Source organism: Anastrepha ludens, chromosome 5, assembly GCF_028408465.1.
Source record: "Anastrepha ludens isolate Willacy chromosome 5, idAnaLude1.1, whole genome shotgun sequence".
In the NCBI taxonomy this organism is placed as follows: Eukaryota; Metazoa; Arthropoda; class Insecta; order Diptera; family Tephritidae; genus Anastrepha; species Anastrepha ludens.
The window spans coordinates 116,275,579-116,292,695 of NC_071501.1; the positions used below are offsets into that span (position 1 = coordinate 116,275,579).

General features: G+C 34.0%; 1 protein-coding gene across 1 annotated transcript in view; it reads right to left on the minus strand.

Annotated features, from left to right (window-relative positions):
* The window catches only part of LOC128865248 (TNF receptor-associated factor 4), a 35,499-nt gene extending 19,169 nt beyond the window's left edge, over nt 1–16,330 (minus strand). Inside the window, exon 1 of the mRNA XM_054105389.1 lies at nt 15,546–16,330. Within this exon, the coding sequence (XP_053961364.1) occupies nt 15,546–15,869 (324 nt within the window). The 5' untranslated portion in view covers nt 15,870–16,330. The remainder of the gene's footprint in view (nt 1–15,545) is intronic.
* Between the last annotated feature and the right edge of the window lie 787 nt (nt 16,331–17,117).

Sequence of the window (17,117 nt, forward strand, 5' to 3'; positions counted from 1 at the left end):
TATTTTAAAGTAAGAAATGGAAAGAATTAATAAAAACTGGAAAGAAGAGAAATAGGAAATAAAACAAAATAATCAACAAATTATGTAAATAAAAATGTAATTGAAAATTCTTCGAAGGTGCGTCGGCTACAGCTGCCCTTTTGCAGTTATTTTCCTAACACACAGTTGTATGCTGCTTGGTTTTGCTTTTTTCCCCACAATCCGCATACTACATATGCATACCAAATGCATTCTTCTTCAGTTCGTTCACTGCAGCGTAACATACAATCAGCTGAAGTTAATGGCCTAGTATTGCCTATGCATTGCCTTCGCTCCTGCTGCTTCTCCACTCGTCTTTGATTTGGTTGATTGGTTTGGAAGGGAAAAATACACATAAAATATATTTACATGCTGTTTTCTCTAAGCAACAGCAACAGCTACTGTTGTTGTTGTCGATTGTTATGGGTAATCTGTTAGGTAGTTTAATTTTTTTGCTTGCTTTTTGTTTTTATTAGTTAATTGACTGTCAGACAGCACTGAGCTGTGTTATGTGTCTAGGCCATTAACATTTCATTTGGAGAATTTTTACACACATCGTTGATTGGCTAGAATACTTTTTATTTCCTTGGCCGCCTTATTTTTGTTTACTTATTTAATTTAATTTAATTATTAAATAATAATATAATAATAATATAAAAATGTACATTTGAGGCTGAAAGAGAGTCAATAAGAAAATACTGGCATAAAAGGTTGATAGATTTAAAAGGCTTGGCCAATAACTATAGTGAAAAAGAAAATTGTGAGAGAAACTTCGGCTGTCACGTAACTGGGGATTCAGCAGTCGAATTTTGCACGATCGTTTTACATGTATTCACACACTAGTATATTTTTTTCGTAAGCAAACCGCTTCCTGCCTCTTTATGTACGTCAGCTTGATTACCAGCCAGTTGCGTCAGATGATTCTGTCAAATTCGCTGAGAGCCGAATAAAGGTCTGTTATTGGCCACACCTTCTCAGTCATACAGCTTTTTTTTGTAATGTTTACTTTTTTTAGCTCAACATAAAAGTATAGTTAATTATCTGACAAACAGGGTATACATTTGAGCAACAAACTTAAAAAAACTCGAAAAATTCGAAAATCGAAAAAAATTTGCCAAAAGCTTCATAAATCTTAATGGATTTTAGAATTTTTTTAGAGTAGTTTTGCAGTTTTTTTAGATCAATACTGCCTTTTGACGAGTTGCTACATATCCAGGCTGTTTGGATTTGAAACCTTTCCATTTTTTTCAAACGTTTCATTGAAGAAATTATGTATTTCCATTTATTTTTATCTCTTAATAAAATGAATTTCCCAGCAGTTGATAATTAAAAAGTGGAAGAGTGCATAAATGGAAAACATCAAATTGGAATGTGAAAAAAAGAGCAGCATTGCATGCAGTCAAAGAGAAAAGAAAAAGTGGAACTTGTTTGTATTTGCAAGGATGAACTACCAACAAATGCACTTGCGACATTAATACTCGATGTTGTTGCTTTTCGCATATTTGGCTTTTTTCCTTTTTTGTTTTTTTGCCCACAGCTGTTCACGGTACTGTTGTTCGACAACTTTTCTTCTTGAAAACTTGTTGCTGCTATTGTTGTTATGTCTGTGCCTATTGGCGGCATTTGAATGTTGTTTGACTATCTCTTAGTTGCCGCCATTAAAGAATGTGCAATGCGGGCCAAACTTGTTTCCCAAGCTACTTGCTTCGTATGAGGCACTCAGCAGTTTGGCTCAGTGCATCGTGCAACATTGCATAATCTAACTATGTATGTAGGTACGTATATATGTATTAATGCGAGTAAGTTTGCATTGGTGCACCAACTGGCAACATGTGACTAACTAACTGACGCCACAAGCAGCGAATTTCTTGCCACATAACTGTGACCGGTAACTGACGCTGGCAGTTTGGCGATTTAGTGTGGTGGTGCCGCATGGCTTGTGGCTGCTGGCTGCGAGCTAGTATGCTAACATTCCAAAGCATCTATAAACTTTGGCATTTCGGGTGCATCGTGTGCGAACGACCTACACAAGCCTAGGCATCGATAGATGGGAGTAGATAAGCCTTGTAGGAAAATTCATTGGCTGGCCTCCAAATTGGGTGCTACTGGGTGATTGAGCACAAGAAAATGTTAACACTGTGAAATAAATAAATGAGAATTAACAACTTTACTAATTTTTTATTTTGGAACTTAAGTGATTATTAACTTATCACAAATTATATACATATATAAAGGGCGTGTACACCCTTTTTGTGTGTTTGGCCGAGCTCCTCCTCCTATTTGTGGTGTGCGTCTTGATGTTGTTCCACAAATGGATGGACCTACAGTTTTAAGCCGACTCCGAACGGCAGATATTTTTATGAGGAGCTTTTTCATGGCAGAAATACATTCGGAGGGTTGCCATTGCCTGCCGTGGGGCGAACGCTATTAGCAAAATGTTTTTCTTAATTTACGTGTTTCACCGAGATTCAAACCTACGTTCTTTCTGTGAATTGCGAATGGTTAGACGATCAAAAACAAAAAAAAGTAATAATTTTAAAAATTAATTTGCAACAAAATTTGAAAATTAATTTAATATTTATATTTAATTTGCAACAAAAATAAGTATATTTATTGTAAATACTTCTATACATGTCACCACACCCGTTCTAACTCTGGCATGGCTTAACTTTTAAATGGTTCATAAGTTGTGGATTTCCCCCTTTAATATACATTTTATTTCCCTCGATTTTATTATTTTCTTTAGTTTTTTTTTCACACTGCAATATTTTCTTATAGCGAGACGGCCGCACGACAGCTTCTAACAAACACCATTTACAGTATGGAGACAGTATAATCCCTGTAGGGGTAAGTCTGCTAAGATTATAAGCGCCACCCTACTGCCCCGCTGCTGTTATTCTGACGGCGGCCATTTCCAAGATCCTAGCAGCTACGCTTCCACAATAGTTGGTTCTACGGCCAAATACTGTTAGTCCACTAACACTTCCGTAAAATTTTTGAAGAGTGTCAACATAATCTCGCTTTATTTTTTCCTAGATTATATCTACAGTACATTCACCTAAGTGACCAGACTGATACACATTTACGAATGCACTAGAAATACACCTAATTAGTTTTCTCAGTTTTTCCTACAGGTGAGGTTCATATGTATGTGCATGTATGTACAATAAGTGTAGATGCGAGTGTGATTTATGTTATGGCGACAGCGTCGCTATTCTTGCGAAATTGGCACCTTGATTAAGATTTTTAGAATGGCTGGCTTGTGGGTTTGGCATCTGACACTTGTTGGTTGTGCAGATAATTTTTTAAATTTCCAAAACTATTATTTGCTTATTCAAATGTTTTTATTAGATAATGCTCCAAGCGGCTAGCTCTAATACAATTGTCTATTCTTTTATTACTCCATTGCATTTTTCAATTTTTTCAAAAGACATTAAGCAATTTTTTATTATTGATGTCAAGTACAAATGCACCGTCGACAAAAACTCAAAGTTAACGCGAACAGTCATTAAATGAAGAAAAAATAGCCATCTAACTGTAAACAGCATAACTTCCGCTGACATTTGTATGTACATATGAATTTATGCATGCCTCAACTGTTAAGTGTTTGCAGTGATGTGTAAAAGTTGAAGTAGAAGAAAAATTCAAGTAGAAAAAACTTGAAATACCAACAGACCTCAAAGAAAGTATGCGCCTTCTGCTGACATTGGCCAAGGATTGCTGCGCAGCACATGTGCGAGATGAAAAGCATATTTGTTGTTGTGATTTTTTTCTCAATGCTCAACCGGAAACTTGGAAGATCGCATTGCTACACATGTATAATCAAATTCCAGCGAAGAAAAAATTAAAAAAAATCAAAAAAAATAGTAATAACAATGGCAATGGCAATACCGCCTGCAAATGCGTATGTTGTCCCCTCACATCACACTTGCCTACCATATCAATTGAGCGACGACATCCTGCAACAACACACTGCTTACTCCTCCACGCTGTTGACAAACACATACTTATGTACATGTGCAGTAGATAGTATAAGTATTGTATTTGCCCCTCCCTCTACTACAGTTTCACAATTGATTCTAAATGCTTGTCATGCTTGCAACAGCAACAGTTAGTACAGATACAGTGGCAAAAGGGTATGCTGGGTAGAGTATCGAACAACTACTTGCACAAGTGAGGAGTCGTGACGAGCATGCAGACAGCCAATCGACACATGTGTCGCCAAGATGGTGTGAAAAATATGACAAAATTGTGTGAATAGTTGCAGGTTTTCGGGGCCCCGTTTATTTCATTGTTTTTGTACAGCATTTCCCATTTTGTATGGGTCAGTAAAAATGTGAGATCAAAGTTTTTTCTAAGCCTATATATTACGAAAGAGTCTCAAGTGTTTTCTACTTGAACAACTACAAGAAACGGTTTTAAAAATACATAGATATGTATATATGTACGTTAAATCCTTTCTCCGCATGCGGTCTTCCGACACGAGGTGGTTTATATGCATTGGACATGTGTATAAAAAGTGATGTGATGTTGCCAATTTGAATAAGGCGAATTATTTGAGTTCTTCGGATACTTAGCGAGATGTAGGGTATTGTGATCGTAACTGAAAGCTTAGAAATCCAGGATTAATGAAATGTTCGAAAGGAAGGATTTTTTAATGCTATGCTAAACGTACCAAAAGCGGATATTCAAGGAAGAATATGTAAAATTTTGGGAAAAGAAAAAAAAAACGCGTACGTTACAGAAAAATTAAACCGTTTTTGTCATCAAACGAGCTTTAAAGACACGAGGAGACATCTGGAAGGGAAACATTTTGTTCAAGGGCGAAGGACGGTCGGGGAAGAGAGAAGCTATTTTGTCTCCCGTACTCGGCGACACGCTTTGCTCTTCTTATTCGTATTTCTTATCTTAAAGCAATTTTTGACAGTTGCTTCATTCGTTTTCTTCTTTTGTGGAAGAAAGTTCTAAGTTATGTGTTGGTTTTCAATCAAACGGAGGATAACAACGATGACAAACATCCGAACGCTGCTTGGGAAATGCACGATTATTTTTGCTAGTAAAGTAGGTATAATTTAAAATAGTTATGGGACATTTTTATGTTGATTTCTAATTTTTCCCTGCATTTTTAGATACTCAAGTTAATTTTAAGTTAATTATTTACATATGAAGTATTTTTAATTTAGTTTTTTGCATAAGTATAAGAATTTATAAATATATTTCAATAAAAAAAAAAACAAATTATTTATTATTTAACCAGTTTGCATTTTTCATTCATATATTTAAGAAACTGTTGTCGAACGCTCTCTGCTTTACATGTAAGCGCGTGCTAGAATACATCCGAACCAGACGATGCTAAAGTATTAAATGTCAAAATGTCGCGGAAACATTTTTGCCAGTGTGTACGCGAATGAAACATCAAAAGAGAATTTCCAGTGTCTCCTTTCCAGATGTCTCCTCGTGTAAATCGGGACAAACTGAGCTAAATTTCCAAGCTACAAGGCTGACAGTTCGATACCCAGAGGAGTACCATTGTTGTATATGTAGATCAAAACAAAAATACATCCTTCCATTTGCCAGAAAACCCCTCTTCCGTCGATACTGGGAAAATGTGCTATTAAATAAAAACCTATAATATTTTTGGATCTGACGGAAAACAATATGTTCGTCGACCCACAAGTATAGTATTTGACTCCAGATATACGAAGAAAACTGTAAAGCACGTTGGTAAATCAAAATGGTGAGGGGATGCTTGTCGGAGGAAGGAGTAGAGTATGAGAAATGTGTGCGGTGGACTGTATGAGAATATTGGATACGGTTATGTTTACCCATGCAAGAGAACAAATGCCTCTAAGGTGGGAGTTTATGCAGGAAAACGGTGACAAATACTCATTGAAATTAGCAAAGGAGTGAAGAAAAAGTGAATGTTTTAGAGTGACCGTCGAGGTCTTCTGACTTAAACCCAATTGTGACAGACCCTTTGGGCAGAACTGAGGGAGATAATCGGGCCTTTCAAAGACAAAAATAGGGAAGAAATGTGCAACCACATTTATCCCCGGATAAATGTGTAAAATTAGTAAATTCAATGTATCAAGGATGTGAGGAAGTCATAAAACAAGCAAGAGTTGATACGAAATACTAAATTAATTTCCATATGTTAGCATTTAGCACTATTTTAATACTAATTTTTTGTGATAAACGTTTCTTGAACTCTGGAACTAAAAAAGAGGTTTTTTATTTTCTTAATTTGCATTAATTGTTTGAATTTGTGCATAATTCTTACTACTAAGTTAACAAATATCAGTTTAAAACTAATATTGAGAGTTAAAATGTAAATTGTTGTTGTTGTTATGTATCAAAGAGAAATATATTGGTTCAGATAACGGCATTAAAGAAAATATCAGTTAGTAAAGGAGCAAATTAAGAAACGTGAAGAAGAGATATGAGAATATAAGTAGGGGTGGTAAGGAGAGAACGAGTAAGGAATTGTGTGTTGTTGGTAGTGAGAGCATGGGCATGTGACTATATGTAAATGTACATAATTTGAGGTTAGCTAGATCAGAGCCTTGCTGTTTTCTGATTTGCGTTTTTGCTGTGATTTTGACTATTTGAATCATTAAAGCAATTTTTTGTCTTGCCTTTAACCTTTGTCACATTTTAATTGCACTGCAAACACTTCAAATTGCAATATTTTATTTTAATCTCACTTTTTTATAACAATAATTGTAATAAAAATCAAATGCTTGACATTGAGTGCAGTGAGTGAGTAAGGTACTTGTCATTTTCTTGCTCTTTACACTTTGCTAATTGACTTTATTAATGGTAGATTAGCACGTGTGTGTATGTATGTACACATGCAAAAGCAGACATGAATTTTCTTGTACATGAAGGCGAATTCAAGGCGAAATCGTTTAAGTGCAATTTTACTTAATAGTTCATTTACATTTTTTTGTAAAAGTCTAAGCATCTGCATTTAATTTATGAACTACAAAAGGCCACAGAAGTGTTAGAAAAGCTGTAAGCAGAAATTAGCTGCGATTTATACCTTTGAGGGGTAATTTACAAGCATTGTTCGTGAAAATATAAAACAAAGTAAACTCTCTCTTAATTTATGTGAGCGCTCGTTTGAGAACTCGGGTAAGTACTTGGCCGTACTGCCAATCTCTGAGCTGATGAACAGCTGATAGACGAAATAGCTGGTACCAGAAATAATGCCCCAAAAGTAGCTGGCGAAAACAGATTTTATGTTAATGCCGCGATATACATATTTTGCAAGAATTTATATTCAAATAAAAGAAAAAATAACAAAAATAAAGAAGGCAAATATTAAAGTTAGTGCGAGGTTGATGTTTTAAGCTAATAAATTATATTGGAATTCTGTTTTTTAGCTCGAGTTTGAGAATTCATCGGGAGGCAATGAGATTTCAACATGCCAAGTCAGGAGAAGCAGATAATTGAATTGTGATCTCTTTAATTTTTGATATTTTACAAAATTCTGTTCTTTTCTAAGCTATAAAAAATGAAAAGTTAACTTTGTTAGTTTTTGTCTTTCCAGGTCTGATAATTTCATTTAAATCGCAAGAATGATAGAAAGAAGATTGCGCCCATCAGAGAGTGTGTGACGTCACATTTTTCCGAGTTGTGCAGTATTGCCAACCATTTGCTCTTCGCAATAAATTTAGTGCCTTTTTATACCAAAAATGCGAAAATTTTGAAGTTTCGTGTTTGTTTCTTTTTTTTAATTTAAAGCTACCGAGACTTTAAGTTAAAAAAAAAACTGTATTATTATATAAAAGAAGGTTAAAAAAGGTCACTTTGAGAAGATTTTAGTGTTAATGAAAATTAGTTGGTTCCTATAAAATTTGATATTTTGAAAGTGTGAATTAAATTTTTTGCTCCTTTTAAGGGTATGCAGGAATATTAAATGTCCCTCTCTCAACTCTTCTTAAAATTGAAAACCTTTTTACACATTTTAAAAGGCGTTTGAATTTACCGAATGCGGATTAAAACCATAGCGGTGTAATCGTTTCTTCCGGCCATCAATGGTTAGTGAGGTGTATTCATTGTAAAAATAAGCCACAAAATACCAGAAAATACTAAAGAAACCATACTGACATTTTTAAAAAAAAAGTACCTTATCTAGTTACATAACCTCAAATATAGCAAATAAGTCGTTCGCTTAACAAAAAAAAAAAACGCATAAATTAAATTGTACATAAGCATAACACATTTATTTAAAAAAAAAAACGCACATTCTAAAGACAATTTTTTACGCATACAAAGTTCTTTAAGTGATTCATAAAAGTTTGGTGTTTTATTTTCTTTAAATGGGTATTTTAGTGCGTTTTTATATCCAAAGCTAGGCAACACTGCAGTAGCGAGAGAGATTTGACTGCCGAAAGCAGAAGAACACTAACAACACCTGCAATCGCGGGGAATGCTACCAGATGTTAAAAAAAGTAAAGCTAAATAAAACTGAGTAAATTATTTAACTAATTACATATTAAAAAATGTAATTTTACAAAATTATAAACATTACATTTTAATTAGAACAGGCTAGAAAAATGTCATGAAGAAAGAACTAAAACTCCGAGACTAAATAACAAAAAACAAATGCTAAATCAAGTTACGAAAATGGTAATCTGACCATACTGGAGCTAAAATCACGTAACTCGTTGTCAAATTCGCTGAGAGCAAAGTAACGGGACCACGATAGGCGCCATCTCATTATTCCTTCCATCATGGGCTGTCATCTAACACCTGATTGGTCGAGTGTGTGCATGCGTGTGAAATGAGCGAGCACAATTCTCCTACCGAATCCCCTATGACATGGCAACTGAAGTTACTCTCACTTGCAAACTACTGCCTCGGGTTATTGGTGCAGCGAAAGCAGTTCATTTTACATACCGACGTATATTTGAAGGTGAAACTAAAAACAAATTTACTAAAATTCATAGAGTTTTTTACCTTTTATAGCTAAATAAATATCTTAACTTATTTCCGCGCTTCACAAGCCTTTATTTGTGTTTTGAACAAATTCTTTTAAATTAAAACCAAACATTTCTTGTACAAATATTTAATGTGCAAAAGATATTAGCTACCTACAGTAGTTAAAAAATGATAAATTAAAAAAAAAAACCAACTCTGCTGGCTTTATTTACACTAATATTTGGTTTGTTTGTTTGACTTTAGATTTGGAATTTGTGCATGTGGAATTTTCACGTCTTCAAGAACTTGACTGTGCGTCCGGCATCGGCAATAACGAATTTCATTGCTCTTTTTGTTTAGATAAAATGCATTTATGTATTTGGTTGTTTATTTTTTCGAGCCTATGGACACCAATGCATCTTTAATATAAACCGATTTATTTATAACTCAATGCAAATACAAATTGAAGAGTGATAAAGTAAAAACAAAAAAAAAAAATTTAAAAATAAAACACGTGGGTCACCTATTTCACGGTTGGAAAATATTGTAAACTATTTGATTTGTACACAAATGTATGTGTGTACGATATACGATATGCTAAGCTATGTCCATATGCGCAACTACTTGAATAGATATTTGTTTGTGGAATGCATTTTTTACGCTTTTTTTGTGAACGGTAGCACCAAATCCAATTAGCCAACGCACTTGTTGTTGTGATTGATAAGATTTGTACAAAGCTAAATCGATTTTGCTTCATAACTGACATTGCAAGATTTATTAAATTTATTGAAATGTATTTATGGAGGGTAACTTTTTTCGTAACATATTGCGTATGTTATATTATGACATCGAAAAAAGATTAGTGCGACTGATTTGCTTATGACAGATTTCCTTTTTTTTATTAATAATTAATAAATAAATTAATTTTAGTTTTAGTAAATAACGGCAAAGATGTTAACCACGGCCTAAACTATTCAGATGCCAGATACAACCATACAGTACTGCTGCATCACTCGGGTGCCATAATCGCTTCGGTTGACATTTTCGTGTGAGACTCAGTTTTTATCACCAACTCACTAATTTATCACGCTTCAAAAAAGTGTCGACTGCTTTGCGTTGAAAAAGAGTATCACAAGTATTGACCCGTTTTGTTAAATGAGTCTTCTTCTTTTCATGTTAAATCGAATAAACATTTCACTTCATCTGGTTATTGCTAAGAGCGGAGCAGAAATTCTCCAAGTACTAAAAGAGAATATTGTGAGTTTTCTACGCACGCTTAATACTCCTTTTGTGTATTTCTGTCCGATCCGAAAATTTTATTATCAAATATTTTTATTACTAGGAAAGAAGCGAATGGAAGCGAGTATCAAATTCAAGTGTTATTGATACTCAACCTTAACCTTTGTGCATTGGAATCAAATGGAAATACGTAAGGGAGTAAAAAATTTGCAAGTACCCCTCCTCAAAATTAAATACGAATGGATTATTGTAAATGTCTCCTCCGCTGTGGTCAATTGCATTTCTAACTAAATTACATATGCATATGCTTTCGTTTACTACAGATTCGTGAAAAATATAATACACAGATATGCACACATATACATACTTATGTATGGTGCTTTCATCTTTCGGGTGTTTGACCGAACTCCTCCCCTATTTTTGGTGTGAGTCTTGATGTTGTTGCACAAATGGAGGAACCTACAGTTTTAAGCCGACTCCGAACTGTAGATATTTTTTATCAGCAGCAGAAGAGTGTACTATACTCGGAGGTTTGCCTGGCGAGGGGCGACCGTTATTAGAAAAAACTTATACACAGATATTTTAGCATTTTTTCATTAAGAATATATTATATGTATGCAAAAGTAGGCCATTTTTACCACCCTCGCCCATCTTCATATTTTACTAATATCTACTCACACTGAAATACATACACATATGCACAAATATTTATGCGTGTCTAGATACTATACAAGTCTCCTCATTCCCCTATTCACATTTATTAATTAGGCCATACGAAATGCCGTTGTTTACCTTAGCTTATCTGCGGCGTTATTATGCTTTTGCCGGTCAAAATGAAATAAAATAAATACGAGCATACATATGTATATGTGTATGTATGTGTATATATATATGTATGGATAGGTGCATGTGTTTGTGTGAATATATTTTATCGTTAATTGACAGCTGCCCTCAATTTGCATAGTAGCTGGGTAATTTGAAACTTAGTCGGATATCAACAGCTGTTTTGCCATTGGTATTAGTGTCGTCGCCGAATTCCAAAAGTGAATTTAGTGAAAAAAAACGGCCCATGTGAAATGCCCTAAAACAATTCACATCCGGTTTTTTGCATTTCATTATTATTTTTATTTCATTATGCAATATGTATGCACCTTTTAATTAGGCGTTTAATAGGTGCTGGATTAATTTTTCGAGATTTCGATAACATAATTTGTTTTTTTTTTTCGGTGTTTGATTTTGAAATTTTCGCTTTATAATAAGTTCGCATAACCTTTTTTTTCTGTTCTATTTCCGTATTTTTACTCATTAAAATTTTTATGTTGGATTTGATTTATTTTTTTCTGTTTTTTGCTTAATTTATTTTGTTTGAAAAATAATTTGCATTTTTTACATATTTTGTATTTAAATGAGTTTTTACTTGAATTTTCATTTAGTTTTAATTTTTACTATAATAATATCAGGTTTTGCTTTAATTTTATATTTTAAAATAGGTTTTTGTTTTAGTTTATTTTTTTATTTTAGTATTTTTAGTTTTGCTTTAATTTTTGTATAAATTTTTTGTGGTGCAGGTGCTGGGCAGGTAGGTAGGTTGGGTGGTTGTCGTTAAGACACACTTAGACCTTTCGCAGGTCCATTGTGATACCACTGGAGCTTATCCTTACCCTACGTGTTCCTTTTCAAACCATCCGGTAACTTTAATAAACGAGCAGAGCTTCGTTAGTTTTAGATGGGCTATGTCCGCTACATGGGTTAGAAATGCTGTATCAAGAGTGCGCAGCCTTCTCATAGCTAGGCTTCCACACTCACATAAAAGGTGTCTGACTGTTTCCTCTTCTTCTGTATTAAGACAGCTTCTACAGAAATCGATGTACGGGAGTCCTAACCTCCCAGCGTGGCTGCCTATTAAACAATGACCAGTTAATACACCTATCATTTTTCTTATAGCTTCTCTGTTAAATCTTAGCAAGATCTTCGATCGACCGCTGTTCCAGTTCGGCCATGTCTGTCTGCTTAGTTCGCATGTTGTGAGGTTTTGCCAGCTTATATTTACCTTTTTGATGGTTCCCCGTCTATAAGTAATTTACAAGTGGCTATAGGCATGGGTATCAGCGCCTTATCCGGTTGGAGATCGAGCGTTGTACCGGTTCGAGCAAGTTCATCCGCCTTGAAGTTTAAAACATTCTAAAACTGTTTTTGACGAGTGTGTTTTAGATTCAAGCGCTTTTATTGCCGCTTGACTGTCCGAGTAAATGAAGACTTAATTTGTGGATAATACTCTCGTTTTTATTACCGTAAGTCCCTCTCTTTTGGCAGTGACTTCCGCCTGAAATACTCTGCAATGATTAGGTTGGCGAAATGATTGGCATACTCCGAGTTTATCGGAGTAAACCCCTCCACCTAATTTGTTGCCTAGTTTTGAGCCATCTGTGTAGATGTTTATATCAGTTTTCTTAACAATAAGCCCGTTATCCCATTCCTCTTTGGAAGGAAATACTGTGACAAAGGATTTATTTAAGTTGATATCCCTGGTCTTACAAAAATCCGTTGTGCCGGGAATGCTGGGGAATTTTTCTAAAATTGAAGAGGGTTTGATGCAGGAGCTAAATTTTTTTAATTTTATTTCTAGTTATGTACAAATTTGCATTTTTTTTATTTATATTTAAAATGAAGGACTTCTTTTATTTTAATTATTTATTAATTTTCATTTTAATTAAAAAGGTTTTTTTGGGTTTAATATTTTCATTTGTTTTATAGATTTTTCTTCTTCTCTTCTTAATTGGCGCGATAACCGCTTACGCGATTTTGGCCGAGCTTAACAAAGCGCGCCAGTCGTTTCTTTCTCGTGCTAACCGGCGCCAGTTGGACACACCAAGTGAAGCCAAGTCCTTCTCCACCTGATCTTTCCAACGCAGAGGAGGCCTTCCTCTTCCTCTGCTACCACCAGCTGGTACCGCATCGAATACTTTCAAAGCCGGAGCGTTTGTATCCATTCGGACGACATGACCCAGCCAACGAAGCCGCTGGATCTTTATTCGCTGCGCTATGTCTATGTCGCCGTAAAGCTCATACAGCTCATCGTTCCATCGCCTGCGATATTCGCCGTTGCCAACGTGCAAAGGTCCAAAAATCTTACGCAGAATCTTTCTCTCGAACACTCCAAGCGTCGCTTCATCGGATGTTGTCATCGTCCACGCTTCTGCGCCATACGTTAGGACGGGCATGATGAGAGTCTTGTAGAGTGTTAGTTTTGTTCGTCGAGAGAGGACTTTACTGCTCAGTTGCCTACTTAGTCCAAAGTAGCACTTGTTGGCAAGAGAGATTCTACGTTGGATTTATAGATTTTTAGTTGTGTTTTAATTTTTGTCTTTAATTTTTGTAAAAATTTTTTTGTGGTGCAATGAAAATTTTTTTTGATTGATTTCTAGTTCTGTTTGAATTTGTATTTTTTTAAATTTATACTTAAAATTAAGTATTTTATTTTTTTATTTTAATTTAATTAAGGAGTTTTTTTTAATTTTAACTACTTTTTTTGTTTTATTAAGTTTTATTTTAATTAAGAAGTGTTTTCTGTTTAAATTTTTACTTTTATTTTAAATTTAATTAATTTCTTTTTTACTTTAGTGTCTTAATTTTTATTGTTTTTGTTTTTCCTTTAATTTATATTTTCGCTGTATTCGCTTTTTTTGTTTATCTTTTTATTTTAGTGTTTGTTTTATTGATTTTTAGTTGTGTTTAATTTTTGCCTTTCATTTTTGAAAAAAATTTTTGAGGTGCAATTAAACATTTTTTTTATTGACTTCTATTTCTGTTCGAATTTTTTTATTTTTGTTTATGGATTTTTAGTTTTGCTTTAATTTATGTGTAAATTGGTGAATTGTTTTTTATTGAATTTATGTTCAAAGTTCCATTTTAAATTTGGATCTAAAATTAAGGCGTTTTTATTTCTGTTTAATTTTTTTATTTTGTATTTATTTTAGTTTTTACTTTAATTAGGATTTTTCGTGCTTTATTATCATAATTTTTATTGTTTTTTTTTGTATTTTTATTTTTTGTATTTGTAATTTAGCTGTTATCATTTTAAGTTTTGCTTGAATTTTTTGTTCTATTAAAATTTTTTTTATTTTCGCTTTTTTTGTTCAAGTTTTTGTATTTTAGTATTTGTTTTATTGATTTTTAGTTTTGTTTTAATTTTTGTACAGGTTGTGGTGCAATTGCAAAATTTTTTTACGGATTTCTATTTATGTTCGAATAGGGATTTTTTTTATTTGGATTGAAAGTTTTGCCTTAATTTTTTTTATTTTTGTCTTTATTTGAATTTTTATTTTAAGTAAGCAGTTTTGCCGTTTTAACTTTTATTTTGATTTTTATTTTAATTCATGTCTTATTATTGAAGTGTCATACTTTTTTTTTGTTTTTCTTTTAAGTTTTATTTTGGCTTTATTTTTTGTAAATGCAGTAATTTTAACTGTACTCATTTGAAATTTTCTTTTAATTTTTACTTCTATTTTAATTTTCGTTTTTATTCTCATAATCTTCAATGTGCTTCACACATTTTGTTTGTTTCAAATGTTTTCATTTTTTTGCTTACATTTTTGCTTAAATGTTAATTTTTTTATTTTGTAAAAAAGTTAGTCAACAACAAAATAGGATGATTAATTTTGCACCACATTGAATAGTATACGACAGACATACATTCTACCTGTTCTAATTTCAATTTAATTTTACATTGAATAAAAATGTCACTTAAGCATGACTATTCTTATTGAACTCAAATTGCATTAAATTATCCCCGCTTAGGTGATGTGTAGCTTTGTGACCTTTTTGCACCCACCAAAGTCCAAAAACCGCTAGCTTTGTGAGTCAACGCGTTTGAATGCGGTGAAATTTTTATTTTGCTTTTGTAATGGTACACTTCATTTCATAAATATGCGAACGTTTTCTGGCAACTCATGCACAACAATACCGCAATGAGATAGACATACACGTACACACATACATACATACATGGAAACAGAGAAACTGACACAATCAATGCCGCGGATTTACAGCAATCACAATGAGAAGCTGGTGGAACTAATTGGCGACCGTTGAGCATGCAGCTCATTTCATTCTTAAAACCAACAAAAAAGAAAAAAAAAAAAATAAACGAAATTGAATGCATTCTTGGCACCATCTCCTGGGTTCCCATCTCAACCCATTGATGGAATGCATGAGAATTGGACGCTCGAATTCTTGACCTGCTACGTAACATTCTTTTAAGCCAACAGGCATTGAACCACATACATACGTTTTAGCTAGCATGAACCTCACTTATTTTATTTTCAAATATTTTTTCTAAGTACTGTAATTCGCTTATTACTTACAATTTGCTCTAGTTCCGTGATGGGCAAATTATGTTTGTTGTTGTTGCCATTGCAATTACTATTGTTATTGGCACTGTTGTTGCCCATGGTCGTGGGTGATGGAGAAGTGTTTGTCGTTGAAGTGGAATGTGAAGATGACACTGTCGACGAGGAGGAGCGCGATGTTGAACAGTTGTTGCTGGTTTTGGTTTTATTCCTTGGCGGAGTGGGTGGTGGCACAGGACTAGTGGCGTTCAAATTGGTGCAATCTTTTGAGTTGCGATTTGGCGAGAGGCGTGAAGGAAAACTTAGGGTTTTCGTCCACTGCGCCAGACTGCGTACCATTTTAGAGAGGCGATAAAAATTTGGTAGAGTTTCAATTAAGTTTGTTTTGCTGATTTTATAGAGTAAATTTACTTGACTTTTTTCGAATAAATATATGTAAATATATTTTTTTTTCGGCGTAAACAAATGTTTCACTAAGTTTTGGAAAAAGTACACAGAATTTTCGGTATTATTTTATATAATTTTTACTCTAGTCGCTTGAGAGTTATTACACATATTTCGCACCCACACACAAGTGCAAATTTTGGTCAGCTCTTTTATCGAACATACAACTATTCTTATTTTTGTAATATAATTTTGGTCAATTTGAAATATAATATTTTTCACATACACGTTAAGTCAATTTCATGTTTGCACGAAATCACACTCTAACATTTTGGCATCCGCACCAATTTTTCATACCAACCGAACAAGTTGCTTTTTAAAAACGGAATGAAGTGAAGAATTGCAGCAAAACTCCAAGCAGGCCATCAACAGACAACTGTAGCTTTGAAGTATGGCAGATGGTTGAAAAACAGTAGGCAGTGAGCAAAGAGTGCGACGATTTGCCAACAACAATACCAGCAAAAGCGACAGCAGCGTCTATTAACAGTGGTGCAGTAACAGTAGCAGAGAGTGAAGAACCACACAGCAACACATGGCATTGGCCCTCCTCTCATGCTAATGTTTATTGCTCTCCTATGTATTTATAGTTAACATATAATTCAGTCTGCTCGGGTTTGTCATTTGCGTGAGGGTGAATGAGTGCACTATATGTGTAGTGAAGCTTTGCATTGCGCGTGATCACATGCCATTCAACTTTTGTTAATCAACGGTGGTTTGTTTATTGTTTGTTGCTTGTTGGCAGAGAGAAAATGTGTGAAAAATGTTGTTTCTCAAGTCGTTCGATCGATTGATCAGCTGTGTCTTGGTCAATTGGAGACACTGGCTAAAAAATGTTGACTTCCAATCGTGGTTGGAAATTCTTTTTCGCAGCTGTTTTGTTGACTACTAATTTTGTGAGTGTTTGACCGGCTTTTTATTTGTTCTTTCAGCTTTTCAACTGGGGGATCTCAGTTGTATTGGAACATAATGGCTTCAATATTTGATCATTGAGTATATTAAAAATATGATTATAGAGTATAATTTAATTCACACATTTTCGTGACATACGCGTGCTTGCATACATATGTATGTATGTAGATTTAATATCATATTAAAAGGCTTTTTGTTAAGGAATGAAATATTGAATTTGGTGGGCTGGAGGTG